This window comes from Microtus pennsylvanicus, chromosome 10 (assembly GCF_037038515.1).
Source record: "Microtus pennsylvanicus isolate mMicPen1 chromosome 10, mMicPen1.hap1, whole genome shotgun sequence".
In the NCBI taxonomy this organism is placed as follows: domain Eukaryota; kingdom Metazoa; phylum Chordata; class Mammalia; order Rodentia; family Cricetidae; genus Microtus; species Microtus pennsylvanicus.
Genome location: NC_134588.1, coordinates 91,116,689 through 91,128,978, shown reverse-complemented (window position 1 = coordinate 91,128,978; position 12,290 = coordinate 91,116,689). Strand labels below are relative to the sequence as shown.

At 48.1% G+C, this 12,290-nt stretch overlaps 2 protein-coding genes across 13 annotated transcripts; both read right to left on the bottom strand.

Annotated features, from left to right (window-relative positions):
- Positions 1 to 149: 149 nt before the first annotated feature.
- On the bottom strand, positions 150 to 1,553 carry Tstd1 (thiosulfate sulfurtransferase like domain containing 1). Of its 3 annotated transcripts, none has more exons than XM_075989131.1 (4): positions 1,335 to 1,553; positions 1,029 to 1,151; positions 394 to 556; positions 150 to 303 (listed from the first exon to the last, which is right to left on the bottom strand). In XM_075989131.1, the coding sequence occupies exons 1-4, from the start codon at positions 1,393 to 1,395 to the stop codon at positions 252 to 254; spliced, it is 399 nt and encodes a 132-aa protein (XP_075845246.1). In that variant the 5' UTR covers positions 1,396 to 1,553; the 3' UTR covers positions 150 to 251. The 3 variants fall into 3 exon arrangements, with proteins under 3 accessions (XP_075845246.1, XP_075845247.1, XP_075845248.1); XM_075989132.1 differs by having other exon boundaries at positions 1,059 to 1,151; XM_075989133.1 differs by lacking the exon at positions 1,029 to 1,151.
- Positions 1,554 to 1,703: 150 nt separating this feature from the next.
- Usf1 (upstream transcription factor 1) lies at positions 1,704 to 11,483 on the bottom strand. Of its 10 annotated transcripts, none has more exons than XM_075989128.1 (12): positions 11,180 to 11,483; positions 7,434 to 7,623; positions 6,841 to 6,933; positions 6,082 to 6,131; positions 5,689 to 5,773; positions 5,048 to 5,149; positions 3,800 to 3,995; positions 3,344 to 3,431; positions 3,150 to 3,208; positions 2,930 to 3,024; positions 2,577 to 2,705; positions 1,704 to 2,384 (listed from the first exon to the last, which is right to left on the bottom strand). In XM_075989128.1, exons 6-12 carry the CDS (start codon positions 5,144 to 5,146, stop codon positions 2,295 to 2,297), a joined length of 756 nt encoding a protein of 251 aa, XP_075845243.1. In that variant the 5' UTR covers positions 5,147 to 5,149; positions 5,689 to 5,773; positions 6,082 to 6,131; positions 6,841 to 6,933; positions 7,434 to 7,623; positions 11,180 to 11,483; the 3' UTR covers positions 1,704 to 2,294. The 10 variants fall into 10 exon arrangements, with proteins under 10 accessions (XP_075845243.1, XP_075845240.1, XP_075845236.1 ...); XM_075989125.1 differs by having other exon boundaries at positions 7,481 to 7,623; XM_075989121.1 differs by having other exon boundaries at positions 5,658 to 5,773; positions 11,180 to 11,476.
- Between the last annotated feature and the right edge of the window lie 807 nt (positions 11,484 to 12,290).

Sequence of the window (12,290 nt, the reverse complement as noted above, 5' to 3'; positions counted from 1 at the left end):
CCACTTCAGCTGTTTAGCAAACTGCTTGGATTGGGTAGCAGATAACAGACAAATGAATAGACAAGGATCCTACAATAAACTTTCAGAACTAGATTAACATTGGAACCATTTTTGTCCACCTACCAAATTAAATGCTTGTAATACTTGATTAAATGTTCTTTATTTGAGTTTTTCATGTACAAGACACTATAAGGGCTTGTGCAACCCAGCAAGGTGGTTATGAGAAGGGTCACGACCCCTAAGCCTTCTACCTAGCCCTCTTTCTCCAGCCATTCCTTATAGGCCCCAGCATAGTGTCGAGCCCTGTGAAGAAAAAGAATGTTGAGAAAGGAATAGGTCCTGTAGGCCGTCCCCAGTCAGTCCCCAGTCAGCAAGTCTCAAGCCTTGTCGTACCCTGTGTATCCAAGACCTTGTGCCAGCTGTGTGGCCTGGGAGCCTCGCTTGCCCAGCTGACAGAAGAAAACGAGATTCTTGTCTTCAAACTTTGGCTTCTCAGCACTGTACAAAGCTCGGAAAGCAGCTGGGTCCATGGTCAAGGCGCTTTCCAACTCAGACACTGAGAGAGGACAAAATGGAGAGCCAGTGGCACATTGGGGTTCACAATGTGGACCTCAAGAGCGGAGTCCTGGCCGGTCTGCAGAGTTTGTCCACATATGGTGGCCCCCACCCCACCCCAACCTCAAAGACAAGGAAGAGCCTGCCATTGCAGAAGTTAGGCCAACAATGCAGCCGCTTTCTGGGTCCTAAGGAGGCGGTAGAGGATCAGATGATTAGGGAATCCAGCTTCAGGCAAGCCATGTATATAGGGGCTGATCTACCCCTCTGGCTGCCTGCTGCCCCCTCAAACTGGATAAGCTAGTTCCACTGCCAGGATTCTCCACTCGGTTTTTCTCTAGGGAACCCAAGGGCTGGCTTGAGCAGATATAAGGCCATCTCTATCTCTACCAGCATCATCCCTACCCTGAGTGAGGCCCCTTTAGCTAAGACCAACTCAGACTGTCACTCTGCCAATACAAGAAATCCTATACCAGGGATGTTGAGTGCCCCGGGGATGGTACCAGCTTTTGCCTCCTCCCGAGATCGAACATCGAAGAGCCGAGCCCTGCCTGTGGCTAGGAGTGACCGTAGTTCAGATAACGAGACCGTAGGCACTGAGAAAGACGACAGGAAAGAATCAAGGGCTGGGGCACCACAAGACACCTGTGGTCTGTGCCCTCTCCCTGGGAGCTTCCGAACCCAGTGGAGCTGTGGTCACACCCCTACACTCCTCTCGGGGACCAGCATACACAGCCCCACTCCCATATCCCAGGTACCCCCATATCCTTCTCGAGTACCTCCAGTCATGGTGCCAGCAGCAACTGTGTGACAGAGACGCAGGAATGCAACCCGCAGCATACCCCCTCCCTCCCTGAGTCCAACCAGGGAGACAGGAAATAGAAGCAAAGCGCGGCACCTGGTTGGCACCCGCAGAGCCCCAGGAGCACCTGTTGGTGAACTGTAACCAGTCCACACTTGAAACCTTTAAAATCTGCCCAGTGTAGGCCGGAAATGACATCCAGGTTTGGCACAGGTACCCATGCTCTGGGTAATGAATATAGGAATACTAACACCCCACCCAAAGCGTGACCCAACCCTTACTGGTCAAAGGGTAACATGCACTTTCCCTTCCCCCAGAGCCCCACAAAAGAAGGAAAACAGACAACTGTGGCTCTAAACAATTTTATCTTTAAAAAAAAAAAAAAGAAAGAAAAGAAATAAAAAGAACCACCCCCAGAAGGGGAAGGTTCTCAGTGAGCCCCTGCCTATCTTTCTCCCTGGCTTCAGAGACTTCTGCAGAGGCCCCAGCTGTACACTGGCCCCTCGACTACTCATGGGATAGCAGCCACCTAGCATCCTTCCCCCATCTCTGAATAAGCCTGCTCCCCAGAGTAACCAGGTGCATATCTTAGCTCCTGCTCCAGGGAAAGGAAGAACCAGTAGAAGTGCTAAACCCACAGAGTGTCCACGGACCCTCTGCTGGGCACTCTAAGCAAGCACAAGGCAAGCCCAGATTTCGTGTGTCCAGTGTCCACGGATACGGCACATGCAGTGTGCAAAGGAGCACAGGGCCCGGGGACCACACAGCGGGAGCAGGCGAGGCTGTCAGGACAGGTCCACTTCGTGTTTAACACACACGCTTGCCAGACTCCCCCCTACACGCCAGAAGTCGGCAGTGAAGGGAAGGGGCATGGGATCAGCCTGTTGCTCCCGGGCTCTCTGCAGTTCTAGGGCCCAAAGCCCCTGCATCCCCACAGTTAGTTGCTGTCATTCTTGATGACGACCTCTAATCCATGGTGCCGTAACTGAGCTCGTAGTAGCAGGTTCTTGTTTTTAAGATCTTCCACCTGCACAGAAAGGAGGCAGTAAGGGGAATGGATAGGGGGAAAAAAAAAAAGGAAAACTGATACTGCTAAGCAGAAATTCAGCCACACACCCAGTGCTGAGGAGGGCGGCAATGTGAAGTGTTTTCTAGGGAACCCAAACTGGGTCAGTGGCTACAGGGCTGCCAAGGGGGCCTGCCCTGGCATTTGTCTGACCTGTTGCCGAAGCACATCATTGTCTAGCTGCAGCTGATCTAACCCCTGCAATTCTTCCGACAACCGGTGGTTGCTCTGCCGCAGCTCCTGGATATAATCACAGGCTTTGGATAGGATTCCACCTTTACTCTGCAAGGCAAAGTCAACAAAATGAGGACAAAGGCTTAACACACCCCGCTTTCTGTCCAAGAGCACACTCATACTTCCAGCCTATGTCCCTCAGAGTGGTGACAATCGTCTCAGAGAGTATGAGGAAAAGTGGACTGCCGTGAACACTACTCGCCACCGTTTCTGAAAATAATGCCAAAAGACAGAACTCTGGCCTCCTCCCTGCTACCAGGGCCTTCCATGACCTGGCCAGACTTGGTGCTCTCCAGAGAGCAGTCTGGGATGATTTTGGACAGCTGCACAATCCAGTTGTTGATCTTGTCCCGGCGGCGGCGCTCCACTGTGGGGCAAAGTGGAGGACATAGTGACTCCATGAAAGATGAGCAGCCCTGCCCCCCTCACACATCCCTGCAGTTCCCAGATCTACTCAGGTGGCGCCCAGCTTCACAGCTGGGTACTCCCTACCTTCATTATGCTGAGCCCTGCGTTTCTCATCCCGAGTTGTCCTGGGAGCCTCTGACTTCCTGACGGTAGAGACCAGGGTGACCAGACCAAGTTAAAGATAAACAAGCAAAAAAGACTGTTTAGGGTGAAGAATTACACAATCTTTAGCAGGCATTAAAATCACTCAAAACGACTAAGGAGATAAGGTCACTCACGGGGAATAAGGGTGGGTCCTGGGGGCAATTGAACGCTGGCTCCCTCCCTGCAGTACTTCTTGTGGCGACATCATCACAAAGAACTGACCTGTGACGGCGTGAGTTAGGTTTTTGTCAGGACCTAGGGCCAGGAGCCTCACCAAAACCTTAGGACCCTTTTGAGAACATACTACCACCTGCTGGTAAAGCAGCTCAGACTCACTATATGCCCTGATTTTGCAGAGGGAGAGGTTCAGACATGCTTTGTCTGTGAAGCCCTGGTTGTCCTGGAACTCATTCTGTAGACCAGGCTGACCTCAAACTCTCTAACAGCCCACCTCTGTCTCCTGAGTGCCCGGATTAAAGGTGTGTGCGATCACTACCCAGTGACCCAGATCTTAGAATCACTAAGTCAAGTGCTAGGGCCCAGATCCCCCAGCCACATCCCACAGTAGCCCCTCTGGCTGCCATTCTCACCTGTACTGGGAGGGGTTGCCTGTCCCAGCAGTGCTTCTGAGCCCTGGGTGGTAACGACAGCAGTGGTACTCCCAGACGTGGTACCCCCTGACCCATCTCCCACTGCAGTGCTGGGAAAGTAAGTATAGTGTGTTTCAGCAGCTGTTCCCTCCGTGTCAACTGCATCATCACTGGTGAAAGCACCCTGAATCACTGCCTGAGAAGGGAAGTGAGAGCAGAGTCCAGTCAGTCAGGGACATATTTCCACGCTATCACCCTGAAGTTTCTATCCCTTACCAGAAGGAAGGAGAAACACATGTGACCAAAGATAGCTATGAATGCAACCCAACACAAAACTATCCTTATTTAAAATATGAATCGTTTAATTCAATTGTGTCTTTTAAGACTTATTTTTATATGTAGGAGTATTTTGCCTGCATGTATGTATGTATGTATGTAAACTATATGTTGCCTTTTGCCCGAGGAGGCAGGAGGATATTTGATACCCTGAAACCAGATGGCTGTGATCCACCATGCAGATATTAAGCACTGAACTCAGGTTCTCTTTAAAGCAAAAAGTGCTCAGAACTGCTGCTAACTGCTAAGCCATCTCTCCAGCCTCAACTGCGTTGTTCATGGGCATGATCTTTGTAGATGACAGGGACATGTCTCAATGACAATACTTAAATGACAAGTTTGACTAATATAAATGACGATTTATAATTTTATTTATTTTTTTTTTATTTTTATTTTTTGGTTTTTCGAGACAGGGTTTCTCTGTGGTTTTGGAGCCTGTCCTGGAACTAGCTCTTGTAGACCAGGCTGGTCTCGAACTCACAGAGATCCGCCTGCCTCTGCCTCCCGAGTGCTGGGATTAAAGGCGTGCGCCACCACCGCCCGGCGGATTTATAATTTTAATACAAGTCAAAATATACATATAACAAAATTGACCGTAAATTTGTATCAATAAACCAAAGTCCATACCAATGTAATGTATCATTTCTATATTATATTCCCCCCTTTCTTAAAAGAGATTAACTGTGACCATTAACCATTTATAATTAATCCTCCCTTTAAATGAAAACAAACATTTATAAACAATCATTTTGGGAATTTGTAGTCAGAAGGTTGAATACATCTGAATCCACTCCTAAAGTTAAAGCCACCCAAGATGCATCCCACTGTTCTAACCCCACCCCTCCTTCCTATTGGCTCCGTAGCTTCTCTTAGTGCTGAGCTCTCTAGTCCTCTCACAGCTTGTCCCCATACCTGGGTCATAGACTGAGTGGCAGGGTAGCCACTAATGGCACCAGTGCCTTCTGTCTGGCCATCCAGCTGCCCCTCAGACACCTGGATCACCCGGTACATCACCTAGAAGCAATGAAGAGGGGTGAGGGGTGGGAAGAAAAGACAAGAGTAAGTATCCAGAATCCTAGGCCCTCTCAAAAAGTGCCTCTTGGGCCGGGCAGTGGTGGCGCACGCCTTTAATCCCAGCACTCCAATCTCTGTGAGTTCGAGGCCAGCCTGGTCTACAAGAGCTAGTCCCAGGGACAGGCTCCAAAGCTACAGAGAAACCCTGTCTCAAAAACAAAAACAAACAAAAAAAAAAATTAAAAATTAAAAAAAAAAAGTGCCTCTTGGATTGAGTCCCAGGGACCTTTCAAAAGCAGATTCAGCTATTTGTCCCTTCTTTCCTCATTTTGAGGCTTTCGCATATCCAAGCCCCACACCAACCTCTATCTTAGCCTCCTACCAACATTCCACCCCAATAGTACAGTTCCATCTCATTCTCCAAGTCACAGCTCCCCAAATGTGTCCAGGCACCTCCCTTGAGCCCAAGCCCAGGTAACATCTGCAGTCACCTGGCCCCCTCCCTTACCTGGCCCCCATTCTCAGTTCGGAAGACGTACTTGACGTTGGGATCGGGGAAAGTGGCAGCTGACTGGATGCTGGCGATGGCTACACTAGTTGGGTCCTCTCCAGTAGCCACTGCACCTAAATTAAAAGAGGCAAAGAGCGACGTAGAAAAAGACAAGATCTCCTGAGTGAACTGGGAGCATGGAGACCATGGGAGAGAGTTGAAGAGGAAGGGAAAGGAAGGGAGCAGAGAAAAATGTAGAGCTCAATAAAATCAATTTAAAAAAAGAAAAGAGGTAAAGAAAGATCTATGAGTTAACTGCCTTTCTCCCTGTTCTACTTGCATTGCATTTAAAAGACCCGTGGTACACAGGAGATGGGCCAGTCAGTTGAGGAGGGAGGGAGGGAGGCTACAATGGGTGCGTGGTCTTGATTTTAGCATTCACCTTCCTGAATCTGCACCGTCCCCTCTTCGGTTTCAGCTGTTTTCTGCTGCCTATTTGTGGTGAAACAAAAACAAAGGGAAGATGTGAGAAGCTCATTGACTTAGTAACACGGCTCCCAAACTCAGGAGCATCCACAACAGATGTTAGGTCAGGTTAGAGAACGACAGTGTTTACTGCCAGGAAACAACAGATAATTGCTGCCAGTCACGGTGGCGCACGCCCTTAATCTCAGCACTCAGGAGGCAGAGGCAGGCAGATCTCTGTGATTTTTGACGCCAACTTGGTCTACATAGTGAGTTCCAGGACAGTTAGGGTTATGTAGAGATATATTCTGCCTCAAAAACAAAATGAAATAAACAACAACAACAAAAAACTAGTGAACTAAGTGTTTGCTATGTACATAGAATTAGGCTATAATAACTTTTTTTTCTTTTTGGTTTTTCAAGAAAGGGTTTCTCTGTGTAGTCTTGGTTGTCCTAGAACTTGTTCTGTAGACAAGGCTGGCCCCACACTCAAAGATCAGCCTGCCTTTGTCTCTCCCAAGTGCTGAGATTAAAGGCATGCACCACTACCGCCCAATGGATGATACTAATAACAACATATGAAATCAATAATAATACCTACTTTACAGTTAAAACTAAATCACAGAGTAATGGAGCTGGGGGACCCAAATCCAGTTCTGCCTGAATCTAAACTCTTAGCCACTTTGCATTCCCACGGTCATCCTTCTCTCACCCCAGACACCACTTGTCCACTTACCCCTTCATCTCTCTGTGAGGGAGCTCATCCGAGGATCTGGTCTCCTTTTGGAAATCTTCGTATCTCCTGACTGAAAGGTCTGAGAGCTAAATCCTGGTGGAAATTATAGTTAACAGTGAGGCCACGCAACTGAACAGTTTTCCAAGTTCTGGAACCTAGGCTCCAAGAAGACACAGCCAGGAAAATAAACTAATTATCTGCAAAGGACAGCCAATTTCCCCAATTCTGATGGCAAGGGCTGGCCTGCAGTGATTGAAAAACAATTCTCATGAGACACGGTGCTCGCTCTGAGAATCCTAACACTCAAGGGAATGAGATAGGAAGATTGGTGCAAGTTTGAGGCTAGCTTTGGCTACAGAATGAGACCTTGGAGAGGAAAGAACCAGGTGTGCTTGCCCATGCCTGTAATCCCAATACTTAGGAGGTTGAGGCAGAAGAATTAGGAATTTAAGGCTATCCTGGGTTGCAAAGCAAGTCTTAGGCCAGGTTGAGCTACAAGAACTTGTCTCAGAAACAAAAACAAACAAACAAAAAACCATAAACTGGGAGATGGCTCAGGGACAAAAGCACTTGGAATGGAAACCTAAACCTACACAAGAAAAGGGCGCAGCGGTGAGAGCAGGGAGGCCGTCGTGAGCACCTGTAAGTCACAGCACGCCTCGATGGACAGACAAGCAGGAGAGGTAAGGGAATCCCTGGAAGCCGGGGGGGCGAATGCAGCAGTGGAGAGGCTCTGTCTCCAACAAGGTAGCAAGGCAAGGACCGACACCCTAAAGTTGTCCTCTGAACCAAAGAGAAAAATCAGGCTGTTAAGACGGCTTAGCAAGCTGGGCAGTAGACGTCCACACCTTTAATCCCAGCACTGGGGAGGTAAAATGAGGCAGGATTGCTGTGAGTTCGAGGCCAGCCTGGGCTACAGTGTGAGTTCCAGGACATCTATTGATGTGCAATATTACATTAACTAGGCAAAGATGTGTTACATTTATTTATGCTGCGTTTGTTTAATGATGTAAAGATGTGTTACATTTATTTATGCTGCATGTGTTTAATTATGTAAGGATGTGTTGCTGTTTCACTTTGCCTGCCTAAGGGACCTGACTGACCGGCCAATAGTTAGGCAGTAGAGGGATAGGCAGGGCTGGCAGGCAGATGATAGAATAAGGAGGAAGAGGAATCTAGGCTTGGAGAAGAGAGAATAAGGGAGAAAGAGAGGGACACACCCAGGGCCAGAAGCCAGGCACTGCCAACCAACCAGACACAGAGGAAAAAGCAAAATAAGATACACAACATTAAAAAAAAAGCCCCAAGGCAAAACATAGATGAAGAGAAACAGGATACTATAAATTATAGGAGCTAACAAGAAACAAACATAAGCCCAACATCCACCTCATCTATGATCTGCTGGAGCACGTAAAGGGACCTAACCTGCAGACCCCAAACTGCAGGATCTCCACAACACAGAGCAACAGCAGGATAAGTTCCAGTGGGCGCCCAGCATCAAGAGCATAGCAGAAACCAGACGCCGGGCACCAGACTAATGACTCTCTGCAATGAACACTTGCAAGTGAAGCAATGATACTTGGGAAAGGGGTGTACTGTGTGACGCACTGTGTTACACTGAAGCTTTCATGATGAGATTTTTAATTTTTCCCCCTTTTCCTCTGAAATTTTGTTTTATTTGTGGAGGGGTGCGGGGCAGAGGGCAGATTCAAAGGGATAGGGAAATAAAGGGGATCAAGATACATGATGTAAAAGACACACAAAGTAATTAAAAAGAAAGTAAAAACAAGCATAAGATAAGGCCAAACATTCATAACTTATAATAAATTTCTGTGTCATGATTGGGGGCTGGCGGTCAAAACCTACTACAATCTAGAGCTACAGAGAAAGCTTATCTTGAAAAACCAAGAAAGATAAGACTAAGTCCCGAAAGCTCTGCTCTGACCTCCACAGGTGCACAGACCACATGCATGTATGTACACACACACCAGAACTTTTTTTTTTTTTGGGACAGGGTTTCTCTGTAGTTTTGGTGCCTGTCCCGGAACTAGCTCTGTAGACCAGGCTGGCCTCGAACTCCCAGAGATCCGCCTGCCTCTGCCTCCCTAGTGCTGGGATTAAAGACGTGCGCCACCACAGCCCAGCGTACCAGAACTTTTTTAAAAGCAACTTTTAAAATAATATTCTTTGCTCTTTTTCTTTTGGTTTTGGTTAAAACTGGGCTTCTCTATTTAGCTCTGGATGTCCTGGAACTCACTCTGTAGACCAAGCTGACCTCCAACATAGAAATCCTATCTGTCTCTGCCTCCCAGAGTGCTGGGATTAAACACAGGCACTACCACCACCTGGCTGTTCTTCCTTAGTCATTCAAACTCTGAGAGGAAGGAGATAATTATACTGGAAGGCTGAGAAATAATGTGTTTCAAGGTGCATTATTGAAGCAATTATGGATTATTACTAAAGCTATTATAGTCTGCTACGACAGCAGTTTCATAGGAATAGCAGGGCCATATTAGACCACCACGATCAAATAACACCCACCCTGTTCCCTGATTCTGGGTGTTGATGGCACACACCTTTAATTCCAGCACTTGGGAGGCAGAGGCAGACAGATCTCTGAGTTAAAGACCAGCCTGGTTTACAGAGTAAGTTCCAGGACTACACTGAGAAACCCTGTCTTGGAAAAACTAAAGAAATTCTAGTCCACACCACACGTTTTGGTGCACGCCTTTAGTCCCAGCACTCAGGAGGCAGAGGCAGGTGGATCTCTTTGAGTTCCAATACATTCTGATCTACATACTGAGTTCCAAGACAGCCAGGGCTCTATATAGTGAGAGCCTCCAAAATGTGAAGATCATCAAAAGTGAGATGTCTCAAAATAAAATAACAAGAAAAAAGAAATTCCAGTCCTCAAGTTTAAAGGAAAAACCAGAACCTCTTTTTGCCACTGGAAAATCATCAGGAACCACAAAACCTAGATTTGGCTCTTGGGCACCATTCTACTGTCAGGGCTGTTGGTTTGGGGGAGTCCAGATTTACAGCATCTGTTACCAGCTCTAAAGCCCAAGTGCAACATATTCAAGGCTTCTTTATTTTATTCATCAAGACTTCCTGTAGAGAAACACAGTTGCTAAAAATGTTGCCATGACAACTCCAAATCAACTAAGCCTGGGGGGTGGGGGGGAGAATCCAGGCTCAGGGTTCTGAAGGAGAAAAGACAATGGGGGAGGAATCCATCTACAATGTTTCTGCCTTAGAACTCTTGACACCCGGCCAGAGAACCGGAAAAACAAAGAACTGAGCAGACAGATGCCTCCAGAAACAGCTGCACAGTACAACGCAATAAAAATAATCTCAGCAAGAAAGGGCAAGATTTTTGTAAACTCTCTACCAATAAGGTCCTCCAAACCTTGCTAATCCAAAGAAAATCTTTAGCGGATGAATCACTTTAGAAAGCCCGCGTGCAAAGAAAATGGTAACAATAACAACAACAAAGAGGAACTGAAAGTGAAACTGCCCGTCCAAAGTAAGGCTGCAAAGGGAGGCAGCGCCAGTGTTTAGGGACCACTAGGTCTCCATCCTCAAACGCCAGGAGGAAGGGCACCTCCGAAGCTAGTTGCATGGCTTGCAGGAGGCGGCCAGAGAGAAGGCCAGGCACAGGAGGTAACTGTATAACCCACAACTGTCAGACAGTGCAACTTCTGAGGCCACCCAGCAACGGCGTTAGGCTACTTACTCAAACCTTGGTTGGACATCCGGAAGCGTTTCCTGAGCATTAAGAATAAGTGACACGGAAATCAGCATAGGGTGTTGTGGTTGGCACGCTCAAAAGGCGGGCCCAGCAAACGCCCTCGCCAAGTATGGACGCAAAGGCAAAACAAACAAACAAACAAACAAACAAAAAGATAAAGTTCCGAAAGAATTCAGGCGCCAGAACCTGGCCGGAGAATGAGGCGTCACCCTGCAGGCCCACCAACTAGTAGGAGGCGCTTGGGGAGCCGAGCACCCGCCAGGCGCGAGCCCCGAAGCCCGCGCGCTGACCCCGCCGGCCCAGCCTTGCTCGCCCCGCGCCCCGGCTGCTCCGCAGAGGAGACGGAAAAGGACGCCGGGGACCTCTCCAGGCCTGCGGAGAGGGTGGGACGTGTGCACTCCGGCGCGGGGAGCGAGCTCGGCCCACAAAGCAGGGCAGGAGATAAAGAGCTGGCCACGGCCCCCTCCCCCAAAACAAAGGCTCCGTGCCCAGGCGTTGCCTGGCCTGACACAATGAAGCAACACCAAAGCTGCCCCGCCTGGCCGCTCCACCTCGTCTCCAGACGCCGGCTGGCTCCCAGGCACTCACCGACCCAGGCCGCTTCAGTCGCCAATTTCCCCCGGCAGCGTTCTCCCTCTTTGGATCTAGGTCTCTCCATAGACAACTGCTCATGCGCAATCGCAGCCTGCAGCCATATTGGTGAGGGGCGGAAGTATCTCCTCGACCCGCCCAGCCGACCGCTGGGTTCCCACGACCGCCCGGTTTCCGTTCGCTTCGAACTTCGAGGCGCGCTGAAGCCGGCGTGGGGATGCGAGTTTTTTACGGGCCCCGAAGAGAAGCAGTATCTTTGGGGACGTCTCTAGAGTTCCAGCTTTTTCAACAAGAACCAGAAAAAAGTCTAAACTGTACTTCCATCTTGGTGCTAGGCGGAGCCTTTTTAGTTCCGCTAAAAGGAAGTAGGGGGAGAAACGGCGTTCTTCGGCGCCATCTTTAACAAGGGCAATTTGGGACGCCATCTTGGATCAGGGCATCATTTTGAGGGATTTCCAAGTGGACATTGGGACATTCCTGGGCATACGTAGATCTGGGTATATTCCTTTGTACTAGCGTCAGCAATCCCCCCAAAGACTTCATAGCTTCCAGTTTTTCTAAGGATCATGTGTGACAATTTTGATTACTATTTTTTCTCATTCAGGGTGATACCCATGATGGTTTTTGAATAGTGACGTATAATAGCTAGAATTCAGATTCTGAAACCATTTCAGACCCCGATCTTAAATCCTCAACTGATGCGGTTTTTTTTTTTTTTTTGAGACAGGATCACTATGTCTTTCTGAACTGTTTTATGTAGACCAGGCTGTCTCTGAAGTCACATAGATTCCCCAGCCCCTGCCTCTTGAGTGCCTAAGTTTAAGGGCGTGTGTCACTGGAAACTGCTGCTTCTTCACTCTGAGATCTTTGATAAGCATGTATTTTTAGTTAATTACAGATTAATTTTCTCATTTGTAAATGGAAATACTAATACCAACTTTACCAAATTAAGTAGATTAAATAAATTCAAGAGCAAAGTTTTTATGCACATAAATCTAGCCCAGTTCCTGGCATTAGATGAACATTATGTAAATACAGGTTTCTCTTCCTCATTTCTTGACCACCACGAACTTAGTTCTACTTTCTAGCTCCAGGTTCCCATGACAAC